The sequence below is a fragment of the Temnothorax nylanderi genome, unplaced genomic scaffold (genome assembly GCF_030848795.1).
Source record: "Temnothorax nylanderi isolate EJ_2023f unplaced genomic scaffold, tnyl_v1.0 TNYL_tig0098_pilon, whole genome shotgun sequence".
Lineage (NCBI taxonomy): Eukaryota > Metazoa > Arthropoda > Insecta > Hymenoptera > Formicidae > Temnothorax > Temnothorax nylanderi.
The window spans coordinates 159,057-173,337 of record NW_027249160.1 but is presented as its reverse complement, the minus strand read 5'-3'; the positions used below and the strand labels follow the sequence as shown (position 1 = coordinate 173,337).

General features: G+C 31.9%; 3 protein-coding genes across 10 annotated transcripts in view; 2 read left to right on the top strand and 1 right to left on the bottom strand.

Moving 5' to 3' along the window:
- Positions 1 to 363: 363 nt before the first annotated feature.
- LOC139775420 (uncharacterized) lies at positions 364 to 1,925 on the top strand. The gene is made up of 4 exons (XM_071711366.1): positions 364 to 568; positions 772 to 937; positions 1,022 to 1,217; positions 1,293 to 1,925. Exons 1-4 carry the CDS (start codon positions 393 to 395, stop codon positions 1,532 to 1,534), a joined length of 780 nt encoding a protein of 259 aa, XP_071567467.1. The 5' UTR covers positions 364 to 392; the 3' UTR covers positions 1,535 to 1,925.
- A 1,535-nt stretch (positions 1,926 to 3,460) lies between these two features.
- LOC139775426 (transmembrane protein 70 homolog, mitochondrial) lies at positions 3,461 to 4,560 on the top strand. Its single transcript, XM_071711381.1, has 3 exons — positions 3,461 to 3,677; positions 3,782 to 4,144; positions 4,322 to 4,560. Exons 1-3 carry the CDS (start codon positions 3,564 to 3,566, stop codon positions 4,547 to 4,549), a joined length of 705 nt encoding a protein of 234 aa, XP_071567482.1. The 5' UTR covers positions 3,461 to 3,563; the 3' UTR covers positions 4,550 to 4,560.
- A 2,962-nt stretch (positions 4,561 to 7,522) lies between these two features.
- The window catches only part of LOC139775423 (uncharacterized), a 52,682-nt gene continuing 45,923 nt past the window's right edge, over positions 7,523 to 14,281 (bottom strand). For all 8 annotated transcript variants that reach the window (XM_071711377.1, XM_071711370.1, XM_071711371.1 and 5 more), the window contains 4 exons: positions 12,286 to 12,803; positions 9,857 to 10,400; positions 8,764 to 9,216; positions 7,523 to 8,214 (listed from right to left, as the gene is read on the bottom strand). In XM_071711377.1, coding sequence (XP_071567478.1) covers positions 8,035 to 8,214; positions 8,764 to 9,216; positions 9,857 to 10,400; positions 12,286 to 12,803 — 1,695 coding nt within the window. In that variant the 3' untranslated portion in view covers positions 7,523 to 8,034. The remainder of the gene's footprint in view (positions 8,215 to 8,763; positions 9,217 to 9,856; positions 10,401 to 12,285; positions 12,804 to 14,281) is intronic.

Genomic DNA, 14,281 nt, shown 5'->3' with positions numbered 1-14,281 from the left:
TTTAGCTTTTTGACGCTCGAATCCAGCGTCGAGCGTCATCGTGAAATCGCACCTTCAGTTTCCACTGAGCGCGTCACGCGTCGCGTTATCACGAGTTAACCAATCAAATCATCCCATTTTGATACCGTCACAAGTAATGTAATAAAATGGGATGTTTTGATTGGTTAACTTAGATGACGCGACGCGTGACGCGCTCAGTGGAAACTCAGCCTTAGGCTGCGTTCCCACTATACGCGTCGCGCGTCGCGTCGTCTGTCGTTAACATGGATGTAGGAATATCTGGATGGAGCGTAAGGTACTTTCTTGGGCGAGGGGGGTGAAGCCTGAGAAGTGAGGGGAAAATCGGTCGGCAGCCATCTTGGTTGGCGATTTAACATGGCGGATCGCAACACATGACCTGTCGGAGAATGTTGTCGCCAACACGAATTGTGCAAGTGCAGGTTATTTTTTATTTTATAATGAGAAAAATGCCAAGTTGTTGCCTAAAATTTTGTAAAAATAGAAGCACTTCGAAAGGAAAGGAGCAAATAGAATATGAAAAATTGCATAAGAAGATATCGTTTCACAGGTGAGAATTGGTTTATAACCTCATTGTTTACTTCATTTTTAAAACTTGATGTTATAAATCTATTGGTATTACTGTTATATATATATATATATATATATATAATAACAGCTTATGACATAAAATTAGGAACAATAACAGTAATACTAATAGATTTATTACATCAAGTTTATATATATATTGTATAATTGTGTATGTGATTGTAGAATTCCAAAAGACATTCAGCTTAGAAAACTTTGGCTAGATCGCATTGGTTCAGCTATCGACAATGTGGGAGCAAATTCCTATGTATGTTCCCTGCACTTCGACGATGTTGATTTCGACAGAACTTCCCTTTCTTGTGTACGGCTTGGGAAGAATACACTTCCAATGGTATTCATTTCTACTATAAAGAATTTTTAAATTACTTATATCTATATATCATATAACGTAAATAACATAACTGCATAATTACAGATATTATCTACACAAGCAGCTGACACTACTGACACAAGCAACAGTAGTGATCAATTAGGTGATGAGGAAACACAAGAACAACCCCTGCTAGAAATGAAAGAGGATTCACTTATTGAAGATATGAGTGAGGAACCATTAGCGAAACGGCGCAAAGAAAGTTCTGAACATTTGGAGAAACTCGAGGAGGAACTTCAAGGTAATAAAATGAAGTAATGAGTAATAATGATGATTTATGCACTATAGAAGTTAATCATTTTTATTTATTGTGTAGAAATTGAGGTAACATCCGAAAGGAAATGTTTCATGGCAACTACTCCAAAACGAGCCACAGTAGGTACATCTGTGTCACCATCGTTCTCCGAGAATTCTCCTCGGAAAGTTTTCCTGAAGACTGTTTTAGAAAATACAAGAGTGATGTATAAACAAAAAATCAAAGCTCTCCAACAGGCTGCGAGAAGAAAAAATAAACGAATTGCGCGGATGCATAGCGTATTAGTAGGCTCTTGTCGGTGACGACGAAAACGAGCAATGTAATTTAATAAATATTACGAATCGTGGGTACTTGACATATCCTTTTCGAGATGTTATCATTATTTATCAACGGGCTGAGGCGGCGGTACGATGTGCTTTAAAAGAAAGCGGTGGCAATCGTTTATTCAAAAAATATTACAGAGTTGTATTTAGCTACTTTTACCTTAAAATCGTTTATTGGCAATTCCAATGTTTTTGTACATTTAACACAACATTGTGCGGGCCACACGGCATTTGAAACCATGCCTTGTTGTTAATGAGAGCGATTATCAATAAATATATTAATATTAGATTGTATTCAATAGGACGTTCAATTACTAAAGATACTATGTTAAGCGAAAGACACGCGGCTAATAAACTTATTTTATTCAAAGGACAGTAAAATATTTTATATTGTATTTTATTTTTTAACAATTGGACGTTCAATTACCAAAGATACTATGTTAAGCGAAAGACACGCGGTTATTTTTTAACAATAGGACGTTCAATTACCAAAGATACTATTTTAAGCGAAAGACACGCGGCTAATAAACTTATTTTATTCAAAGGACAGTAAAATATGTTATATTTTTTTTATATTGTATTTTATTTTTTAACAATAAATTGTTATCTTTTTTTATGTATTATATATATGTATTTTAATAAATACAATTGTTTTCCTTTTTATCCCTTTTTTTATTTATATTCACTTATATTATTCATATAAATATATATTATATTATTTTTAAGTAATATGTTATTGGTTGTATATAAGTTATACGTTATTTAATTTATACGCTGATTTTGATAATTTTTATTATTGATTATTTTGTTTTTCGGTAAGAAAGCATTCAAAGTCCTATTCATAGTTAGAACTTATATTTAAGATCATCTTAAGTTTATCTTTAGATACTCCGTAGCCACCTGAAATGATCCGTACAGCATTTTAACTTAAGATAATCTTAAATATAAAATGAGTATGAATACCATCTTGCTCGTTTCGTCACCCGTCGCCGCCATCTTGGTTGGCAATTTTCGTCCCACGTCTCCGGCTTCACTACCCCTCTCTTAAGCCTTGTGTACACGATACTAGAAATCGGTCCAAGTTTCGGTTTAAGCCAATGAAACTGCTGCTTTTCTGTAAGAGCTGCAAGTTGATTGGCTTAAATCGAAACTCGGACCGATTTCTAGTATCGTGTACACAAGGCTTAACGCTCCATCCAGATATTCCTACATACATGGTCGTTAACCAATCAAAAAACATCCCATTTTATTACATTGGTCGCGTTCAGCAGACCAAGCCGCTCAGTAGCAGTCGAACGTGATTGGCTCTTACTTTTAGAACCAACTAATCAACGCAGAGTGTTGATAAGACGAACTCAACAGTTGTGTCTGCTGAACGCGCCCATTACTTGTGACGGGATGTTTATGCTGGGTCTACAATGCATTGGGTCGCAAAGTCGTGAGTCGCAAGAATTGACCAATCACAGTCGAATTTGAGGAGAATAATCGACTGTGATTGGTCAATTCTTGCGACTCACGACTTTGCGACTTGCATTGTAGACCCAGCATTAGATTGGTTAACGACAGACGACGCGACGCGCGACGCGTATAGTGGGAACGCAGCATGAGCGCGTCACGCGTCGCGTCATTCGTCGCAACCAATCAATACATCTTATTTTATTACATTATTTGTGACGGGATGTTTAGAGACGACGCGACGCGTGACGCGCTCAGTGGAAACTCAGCCTAATGGCCGTGTTCAGCAGACACAACTGTTGAGTTCGTCTTATCAACACTCTGCGTTGATTGGTTGGTTCTAAAAGTAAGAGCCAATCACGTTCGACTGCTACTGAGCGGCTTGGTCTGCTGAACGCGCCCATTGTGCTTCCGCCTTCCACCATGTATGTATGTATGTACATACATATTTTACTCAACCTATTTTTCATTGTGCGGGAGCCTTTAATACGAGTTGATTAATGATTGCGGTGTCATAAAAGTTGCAAACTATTACTTATAAATATTATTAAATATGACACTTATGTTACGAGCTTATGCATTTCATCAAAAGAGACTTTTCTTTAAGAATTTCGATAATTTGAAATGCTGTCTGACTTGTATCACACATAACGGCTACAATTTTGAGGTTAGAATAAATCTGTGTTATTTAAACAGATTATTATTAAAATAAATTACAATGATTGATATGATATTAATTTTATGATATTAATAGAAATTTAAATTTTGTAGAGATGTTCCGCAGGACGTAATGTAAAGTTTATTCACAATGTAAATTCCTTCTCTCAAGATTATGAGAAAGCTGTAGAAATTTATTATGGACCTTTAACAAGACAAATTAAAGCTCTCAAGCTTTTTTCATTACTAACCTCCTGTAGTAGCTTAATGGTACAGCCATTTCTTTACTCGAAAGCTGTGGAGAATGATAATATAGGAGTTGTTTTAGGAATATTTGCATGTATTGGATTTTTTGCTATAACTACCCCTCTATTAATACATGTAATTACGAAAAAATATGTAACGCACTTGTACTATGATGCAAAGAAAGATGTATACATTGCAAATACTTATAATTTATTTGCTCGGACAAAGGAGGTATTTATAAATTTTATATAGTATTTATATTTCTATATAATGTATATTTCTCTCTCTCTCTCTCTCTCTCTCTCTCTCTCTCTCTCTCTCTCTCTCTCTCTCTCTCTCTCTCTCTCTATATATATATATATATATATATATATATATATATATATTCTAAATGATGAACTATTTCAGATCACGTTTACACCTAAGGATGTAATAGTACCTGATGTAACTGGGATGTTTACAAATTGCGTTATAAAGAACATCCCTTTATTTTTAGAACAGAAGTTTTTCCATGATTCTAGTCATTATATTCGTATAATGGGATATGATAAGCCAGTAGATTTTAAATTAAACAATGGTCTTAATCGAACAGTCACAGTGGATGTCAACTATAAAGAGGATGAAAATAAAAAGTAATTACAAGACAACATCAAGGCATACCTTATTTATTCCTTAGATTTCTTCTTACATGAAAAATGTTATACGTGTATCCTTACAAAGCGCTATTAATTATTATATTTTACAAAATATTTACATCTTATATATATATATATATATATATATATATATATATATATATATATATATATATATATATGTATATATATATATATGACTTGGTTGAGATAATTTCCGAGTTATTTTTGTGTTTAAGTATTTAAAATGGCAAGTGCACCGCAGTAGAGCGTATCTAATAAAAAATTTTTTAATCTTACGAAAATTTAATTGAATCTTTGAATATTGTTTCTTTCAAATTTTATTGTTCACACTCCTCTAAAATACGTTGACGAATACTAGCATACTTCGTATAATACGATACAGTTCCACTCTAATATGATAACGATAGCAAAAATCCTTGTAAAACAAAGCACTTACACAATGCAAACTCTAACACAGTTAAAGAATTGCAGTAATTCTCATATAACGTAATATTTGTATGTTTGATGCGATAAAAGGAAAACTCTGTTACACACGTACACTTTGTTGGTTTTAATTTTTCAACATTTTTTAAAAATGAATCTTTTCTGCTATTGATTTAGTTCTTACAAAGTGCCATATAAGTTTCGCGCTACATGACATTTTATTGGAACTTAATTACCACGTTATATATTATGAAGCCATATTTCTATATTTTGTTTTGGGTGTTCTAGAAACAGTTACTTTTTCAAATAACTGTATAAATAAATAAATTTAAACTCAAAATTTGGATTATACTAGCTCAAGACATGGTAAAATTAGTTTTATATTACATACCAATTTATCACGATTTGTAATCATAGTAAATATAATAAATTTAAATGGATCATATGTGTATCATATATTATGTACTTTGATTTCTTTTCGATGCTAATTCATCTTTGAAGTAGGTTCTAATAATGAACGAAAAATAAATCAATAATAATGAAACATCTTTGACATACGCACGTATGCACGCATACTCATATGCACAAACTAAAAAGACACAAAACTAATACTCAGAAGATTCTTTATTTAAAATCACATTTCACGAAAGATCAATGGGATACTTTTTCAGTCGTACTTTTAATTTTATATTGTTAAAGCTACAAAGAAATAAAAGTAGAGATTATTTTGAGGAGTTTGTTTGACAAAACAAACAAACAAATGCGAGGATAGGCACAAAAATAAGATGCACCTTCAGTTCAAAAGAAGTTTAACTTGTTACATCACGCGAACAGCTTTCCAATTCGCAATTTACTGCAATATATTCGCTATAGGTATAATACAAATAAAAAGGTAAACACAGAAAACGCAATGGTCTAAATGCAGAAGTAAGAAGGTGATAGAAAAGAATGAAAATATATAATAAAAGAGATTAATAACAAGAAGGTAGTAATGCAATTAGTAATAAAAGTAACAATTGTTACCTAGATGATTGCATTGCATTCGTTTCCTTTTTTATCTACTTGGATCAAATAACAACGTTCACTATGTAATAATAAAAGAGTGAGATAAAGGAATATATGAGCAGGTTTGAATTTACACGTAAATTATACAGCTTATAATTTACAATTAGCCTTGTGAGCTTATAGTTGTAACTTAGGGTCTCATTCTTTCAGAGAAGTAATTAATAGGTGGAGTTTATAATACAAATGAATAATAATCCAAAACATACTTTCAACTTTCGCAACAAGTACCTGGAAATAAAGAAAAGCGAAGAAATTTTGTAAAATATGGATTGGTTTTCTCAATCGCAAAAGATTCAAATTTAATCGAGCTGTTATGAAAAGAGCTCGACATAAAAAGCTGTAGAGTTGGGACAGAAAGGTTGTTCGGTTGAGTTTCAGAACGCATCCTATTTATATTTAATATCCAGCTACCATGTCAACAATTACCAATTCTTTTAACATTTCAATATATTTAACATCTTGTCTGCTCTTATAATGAATCACTGCGCAAGCTGTGTGTATTAGTGCTCATCCACTTCCAAATAGGATGCGTTCCGAAACTCAACCGGACAACTTTTCTGTTCCTAACGGTACCTAAAAAGTGTTTTATTTCTAAAGACCTTTAGAAAATTCTATAATAAAAAACAATATCAGAATAGACACTATACTAAAATTAATAAAAAAAAAGCCAAAATTGTGTCAAATGTATGTACTAAATTAAAGAAAGAATTCCTTTGCAAAAAGAAAGTTTATTCCACTTTACTTATGAACATTGTAAATGTATGAAATTTGTGTTGTTTTAATCATAAATTTTATTTAAATAGTGTATGTTTATTATTGATTTCAATAAAATAATTATTCCGTAAGGAATCATGGTTTTATCTAAAATTTGTAGGATGCTTTAAACTTTTAATTTAAGCGATTAATTTTTGAGTATATGGGCAAAAAACAAAATAATTTATTATTATAAACAGTGGAGATATTATTTATATATAATTGTATATATAATTTAATAATCTGATTGTAGGTTTATCTTCCTCTTCTCTCTATCTTTCAATTTAAAGCAAAGTTGAGTTGACTTATTACTAAATGAAAAATTCTTTATATACCAGTTTCTTAGTAATTTTTCAAATATTGAAATAAATTAGATAACAAAATCATTTTTTTTAGTATGAAAATCTCGTCCAATTTATTCCAACATTATTTCTAACATACCAGGAAACTGGTACGATTATACCACTGTAGTGCTAGATACTGCTAGTTAAATAGTTGTGCTTTAGTTGAATTATGCTTAGAAATATTGTCGACATCAACATAATTACCTTTTATTTTACAATACTGAAGTAACATTCACTGTCATTTTCACCCTTCAAAGCATATAGCAAAGACACTTTGCTAAGAACTTAGCCATTAAATTTGAATTTATTAGTATTTCGATGAAATGTTGACACCTAATTCAATGAAAATTCAAGGCACACATGGATATATTTTTGTATTTTATTCGTACAAGTGAATCGATTTACTTGGATTTATCTCAACTATATAAAATGAAAAAAGTATTTTCTCTCCTAAACGTCCTTCCATAGTGTAATCTAATTTCACTTATACAAAAGTTAAATAACTGCAAATACAAGACTATCGCTGTCTAATAAAACTTTCAATCCTATTTCATTCCTATTTCAAATTTAGACGCTTCAGACGCCCTTTTTCAGTATACAGTCGAAATCTTGATGTAACGATAGTTTCATAATCTAATAGTCCATACTTTTATTTTTGGATTTTTTTTAATTGCAAAATTGAAATACAATGTATGTTTGTAAAATTTCTTTGCAGTTTGTTGCGTCGCTGTGATATTCGCTTACGATATGAATTTGCAATGACATAATAATAGTGCATATATTGATAGAGATCACAGATTAAAGCCATCGTCCTCGTTATCTCGAAGACATGAGAAAAACTGTGTGTACCAAAAAAGAAATATACGGATATTTTACACTAAGCTGGTAACAAATCAAAATCGTCTGAAACATGCACCATTGGAACATGAACGTCTTCTATCTGAGGTGTCGTTTTGGATTCACAAAGTCCTAATTCTTTCAGTTTCCATTCCCAATGCATTCGTTGAACAGCATGTAAAGACTCTGCCTCATTATGGTGTCTCAATAGCATACCTTCCTGAAATTAACCATTAGATATAATAAAAATTATAATAGGTAAAATATTATGAATTAAAGGACTAAAATATTTTAATCAAAAATTAAAAGTACGAATTTGAAGTAAATATATTATGTTGTTTTAGATTGACATAGAAAATCACATAAGTAAATGGATTTTAGGATAATATTGTTAGTTTAATTTCAATAATGAAAATTAAATATAATATTATGTGTACATGTAATATTTAGGTGTGATTAGTAAAATATATATCCATGTTTAAATGAACGAATTATCGAGCGAGAGACTGGATTGAATCAAATTTAGGAAACTTTATTTATTGAACAGTTGTCCTATTAACACGGAAGTATCTCCCCCCAATTTTGATAAGTTTTTAATATGTTGTATTCTAGATCAAAATAAAAGATATATATTTTTTATACATACCGAATTGCATATTTAGGGGATAAAATAGCTTTTTTGGAAAAGAAAAAAAAACAGTGCAAAAGTGCAGTGAAAAAGTACATGCAATAGAAGTAATATTTTATATATGTATAATTATATCTTTACCTTTATTTTTTCCCATTTATCGTCCACATCTTGAAGCCAACTTAAGAACAATCTACCGTTATATCTACTCCTTGCATTTCTGTCTTTTTCTTCTTGTTCCGGGGTAATGACGTTATACACCTCTTCGTCCTTGAGAATCGTACAAACGGAAAAGGGAAGAGATTGATTAGCGAGTGCTCTGGCCGCTCTACCGTGAACTCTAAGAATCTCCTGTTCCACCGACAGAACCAATTTCTCTTTTTCAACCACATGTTGCATCCTGAGACGATATCGTTCTTTTTCTTGTTCAATATATAAATCCTTTATAGCTCCGTGCAAACCAACAGGTGGATTAACATTCGGTTCTTTTGCATTGCCAGCTAACACATATGTACAGCGATTCATCAAGTAATCCTTAAAACCTTGAGGAGGTTTTGGTTGAACTGGGAATAAGCTCTTTCGTCTTCTCTCGATCTGTAAAGGATATTAAAAATTTATATGTTGCATTTTTTATTTTCCTTTTCTTTATTTACACTCATATTCTAATTGATTTCATAATCCATTTTGATGTACAAGTGTAAAATAAAATTCCGACAGTCAATTTAATAAAAATGTGAGTAAAAGATAGAAAATATTTTCATTCCAAGTATGCATAGTCAAGTGTGAATTTGAAGCAGCGTCATTTTTCTTGGACTGGAGACCACTGAACTGTATTAATACTGAAACTCTCTACACATCAATATACATATATATATATATATATATGTATTGATCAGCATAAATGCTTCCAGCACTATGTGGCCATTAAAAACTCTGATATACAGGTGGATGTTTTAAATCGTTTAACCCTTGGAAGACATATCCTTTGAAAAACTGTGGCTGGATCATTCTTGATCTGTACTTTGTTCTCTTGGATAATCAAAAAGTTAGCATATAAAGCAGCAGTAAAAAGCAGCAGTTCTAGTTTTAGGTTTTTTTTTACACAATATAAAAAAAATGTACAAGTAATTTTCAAAAACTAACAAATATTCATTGGGTTTAAGCAATCCAGCCATCGCCAGCCAAGGGTTAAAAAAAATTCCATGCAGTATTGGAAAGTCAAGAGATACTTTGCCTGTTTTCTAATGTTGAGAAATAGCTGATAACAATTGGTAATTGGTTGATCGTGTGGATGAATTTCTGGTCCCGTACTAGTAGCCTCAGCTGCTTCATTAGCGGCAGCCGTAGCTGCGGCCTGTTGTGCTTCTTTACTAGGTTTCATTTTTCTCTTTCTAGGATGAAGCTCGACAGGCGGTGCCGGTGTACCAACGTTAGACATCGCCGAGGAACTGGTCGCCGAGATATTTTCCAAATTTTCTATACTACTATCTTTTTGATTTTTCGCAACAGCGTCTGTATTTTTGTCCGATTTCTCCATGGCTGTGTTACATTTCGAGACAGCTCCTGTACTTGCGGATTCCGACGAAGTGGTCTTACTTACGTCGGACCCCACTGTTTCTGGCGTAGGCGAGTGATGCCTTTGTTGCGGCGAGGAATTATTCGAACGATCTGTAGTAGTATTAGTAGCTGGTAGTGGTGACGAGGTGGAATAGTTTCCGTTACCTGACGAAGGGACAGCTTCTTTTGGCGCCGCGGAACCGTTACTACCGTTACCAGTCCTATAACAATATAAATTATAAGAATATGTAATACCATTTATGATAATAGACTGTTTACAATCATGACTTTGCCGTTCTGTTGCGTTCTGTTATTTTAATATATATTCGTATTTCAAGTTAATGTATGACTTTGCTCTTAACACTTAATAAAAACTAATAAATAAATAAACGAGAAGCCGCTCAAATGTATCTTATCAAAACAAAAATATGAAAAATGATTGCGTTGAGCTTCATTGAATACAATCAGCTTATTCTTCTTAATTTATCCAGATCGTAGATATTCCCTATTCTACATCCTCTTATTCAGTTCCAACTTTTAGAAATTATGCACAATAAATGAGAGTAAAGAATAATTAAACATGAGGAATTAAGAATAAGGAATTAATTTCAGCATATAGGAAGCTATGCTTCAATCTATAATAAACTCATTCTTTTCTTGTCGCAATTAATTCTGCTTTCCTAATTCCTTATGTTTAACTTATAATTTCTTATTCTTATTTCATTCGTTCTTTATTCTAATGGCATACATACATACATACACAGAATAAAATTAATTGCGCTATTGAAAAGCGAAATTTCCTAATTAGGATACGAGTGATATTTTCTGTCTTTCACATTCGGTTTCTCATTCTACTTATCACTCATAGATATGGCAAACAAAAAAATAATAGAAGAATAAAAGCTTGAGAAATATAAGAAATGAAGCAGTTGTATCATATCAAAATCAAATGCACTCTTTATACTTTTAATAAATGTGCTTATTTGTTTTCAGTAAAATAAATTACATCACATAAAATAAAATTATAATAGATAGAAGGAAACTAAAAATTAGAGAGCAAAGCTAAATATGTTTCTTACATTTCTATTACAAAATTGTTTGTGTTTCTAATTTGTAAGCATTCTCAATTATAATTGTTTGATTAAAAAATGAAGCTACATGTCTTGTAAAGTAGTCTTTTGAAAATATATCCCGAAAATATAAAAAATTGAAGTTAACTATTTTCCTAGCAGCTATTTTTCCAAAACAATGTTTTGAAAATCGGTACCAGAAATATCTCGGAGACTAGTGAACTGATTTGCATGAAATTTTTTACAACTGCACTCTCAATACAATAATCTAGTGCTTGTCATAGGATTTTTTCGATTTATAGCTTAGGTTTGTATAAATAAAAGAATTGCTATGTCCCCGTGTATAAGAGTATAACTTCAATAATTAATTACTCGACAACTATGCGGACAATTGTCTTCAACTTTAGCATGGACGATATATTCCCACAGACGAATATCCTCCATAAATTTGAACTAATTATTCTTATCATTTTGATTTGAGCAACCATTCTCCTTAAAAACATAACAATCAATTTTCTTCAAATTTTATCTCATTAACGTGTGTAAGAGTCTTACGTTTCTTATTTTGGTCTATATTACAATATATCCAAAGCTTAATCAAAGTCAGAAAAGGAGACTCTTTCTCGTAAGTTGAGAACATTGAGAATAGATAGAATTAAAATATATAGGTAATCTTTTAATGTAAATTTTTGTAAAAAATTGAAAAGTTATAAATTCTGCGAGAAATTCATATAAAAACACAATAAAATTTTGCAAAGTTGTTTTCAGATATTAGTAAAATTTATAGGTATACATATTTCAAATTATTAATTGTTAAAATCACTAAAAAAGTAACTCATTCATATTACAAATGTACAATGTAGCATAGTAAAAAAATCAACTAATATAAAATTTAATAAGCAACAAAAAAGTTGTAAGAAATTAAAAGTCTTTTTGTAAATCATATATTTATAAATAAATAAAATTTATTTTGGAATCGAACAGAACAGGCGGATCGAAATCTTTGATCTCAGGCGGATCAAATTTTTTTTCTAACCTGTGTGAACTTCTCAATACACGTTGATGATGTGTCGATCTTTCTTCTCCGTGTAAAGTCCCACTAAAGTCTTTCTTATCTTCTCCTTTTGTACTGATACTACCTTCCGTAGGACTAGTTGTACCGCTAGTCGATTGGCTTTGATCTTTCTCGGTCGAATCGTTGCTATTTGAACTAGCAACTACGTAGGGCAACTGATGACTCCTATTTGCAATATTTTTACCATTCCTATTGCCTTGCTCCTGTTCTGATGCCGTACTCTGCGGAATAACTATCTTCAAGGGCGGTACTTTAGGAGCAGAATTCGAATCGGAACATTTCGATCGGTCCTCTTCGCCGTCAGATTCAGGTGGCGCCGGGGTACCGGTTTTCGTGTTTGATGAACTAGACGTATTCGAAGGTTTTGGACTACTAGCCATTGAAGAGGCATTGGGACTCTTTCTGTCTGCATTGCAGCTCGTATTTTGACTTCCTTTACCAGACGCCATTCCAGATATTTGCTTACCAGATTTAATGCACTACAAGCAATTAAATATTGTAAGATATACACATCATCATATAAAGTTTTAATTATAATTATAATTATAATTATATTTAATTTAATTATAATTACAATTTATAATTATATTTAATGGTAAAACTCCTGTTTAAAAAGTTATTAACAAAATAAATTTAATAAATAGTATACGTAATTTACTGACACCACGTTCACAAGAAGGTATTTACATATGCAAATTGTACAATGATAAATCTTGAGTATTTATAAAAAAGACGGCGGCAATTGTTTAAACATAAGTTTAATGTAATTGTAAAATTCTACATTTAAATTTGTTTGATCTTTGCATGTATCTTGAGATTATGATTGAGAGTAAGGGAACTGTGCCTATTATCTTGTGTCCGCGCTATTATATTATGTTGTGATGCTTTAATCGGTTATGTTTCTTTATGTGGCATTCCTAATTCTGCGGTCTAGGAATATTTTTTATACTGCCCATTTTTCCTAACTGGTCTGTCTCTAGAATATCCTTAAGCTCCATTGTTCTCCTGTCCAATGAGTAACAGGATCTTTTTCCGGGAATCGGCCAGGCGGGATACTGATCACATCACCCCACTTTAAAGCCCATGAAACCCTATCGGATTTCTTAATCATTAAAAGGGGATACCTTTACCAACCTTGGGCCCTATTTCGAGTTGTCTATTTCTAGCATGTATTGCGTGTCATAATTGTATTTTTAATAAAGATGTGTAAGGGTGCGATATTAAAAACACTTTTTTGCTATAACGTCAAATGCTACATTTTTTGTTCTCCTTTAGAAAAGATAGTTAAAGTAAACATTGAACACATTTATGCCATTGAGACAATCCTAGAATAAAATAATGCGGTTTAGTTATATTTTTACAGGATTTTTAAATCTAAATTTTAGTTTAAAAAAATAGGGTGCGATATTAGGCACAGTTCTCCTAACATTGGAAAAAAACGTGTGGGCAGGGGGAAAGGCGGAGTATTCATCCCAGAAAAAATGACTTAATCCATACCTATTTCTAAATTAAAATTAAGATTAAGTTTGGGTTAGGTCAAGTTTTTTCGGGGTGGAGGTACAGACCTCCTCCTCCGCCCACGTTTTCCAATGTTACTCTCAGTCAAACATACTTATAAATTTTTTATAACAAGGTTCATCTTTATACGGTTCACATGAAAAGACAATTAGCGTGCATATGATGCTTTATGTAATAAAAATTAGTTACATACATCGAACAATTAATCATACTGCTAATTTTTTGGATCCAGAAACATTTGTATATCCTTTTCATTCATATCGTACACTATAGCATTCTTACATTTTTCGTTAATAACTTTTTAATGAACAACGAGCGACGGCAACCTTTTGAAGGTTACTCAGGGAGCGTAACCTCCATAATATATGTGAAGAACTAGGACATTGGAGGTACCTTGCCTACTAAACACAGGAGTTTTACTACATTTAATTATATTTAT

Bases quoted from the DNA above. Each gene is read 5' to 3' on its own strand.
- LOC139775420 (XM_071711366.1), top strand. From the start codon at position 393: ATGACCTGTCGGAGAATGTTGTCGCCAACACGAATTGTGCAAGTGCAG. The intron at 938-1,021 runs GTATTCATTTCT...GCATAATTACAG, and splicing joins GGAAGAATACACTTCCAATG to ATATTATCTACACAAGCAGC. The intron at 1,218-1,292 runs GTAATAAAATGA...TTTATTGTGTAG, and splicing joins ACTCGAGGAGGAACTTCAAG to AAATTGAGGTAACATCCGAA.
- LOC139775426 (XM_071711381.1), top strand. From the start codon at position 3,564: ATGACACTTATGTTACGAGCTTATGCATTTCATCAAAAGAGACTTTTC. The intron at 3,678-3,781 runs GTTAGAATAAAT...TAAATTTTGTAG, and splicing joins ATAACGGCTACAATTTTGAG to AGATGTTCCGCAGGACGTAA. The intron at 4,145-4,321 runs GTATTTATAAAT...GAACTATTTCAG, and splicing joins TATTTGCTCGGACAAAGGAG to ATCACGTTTACACCTAAGGA.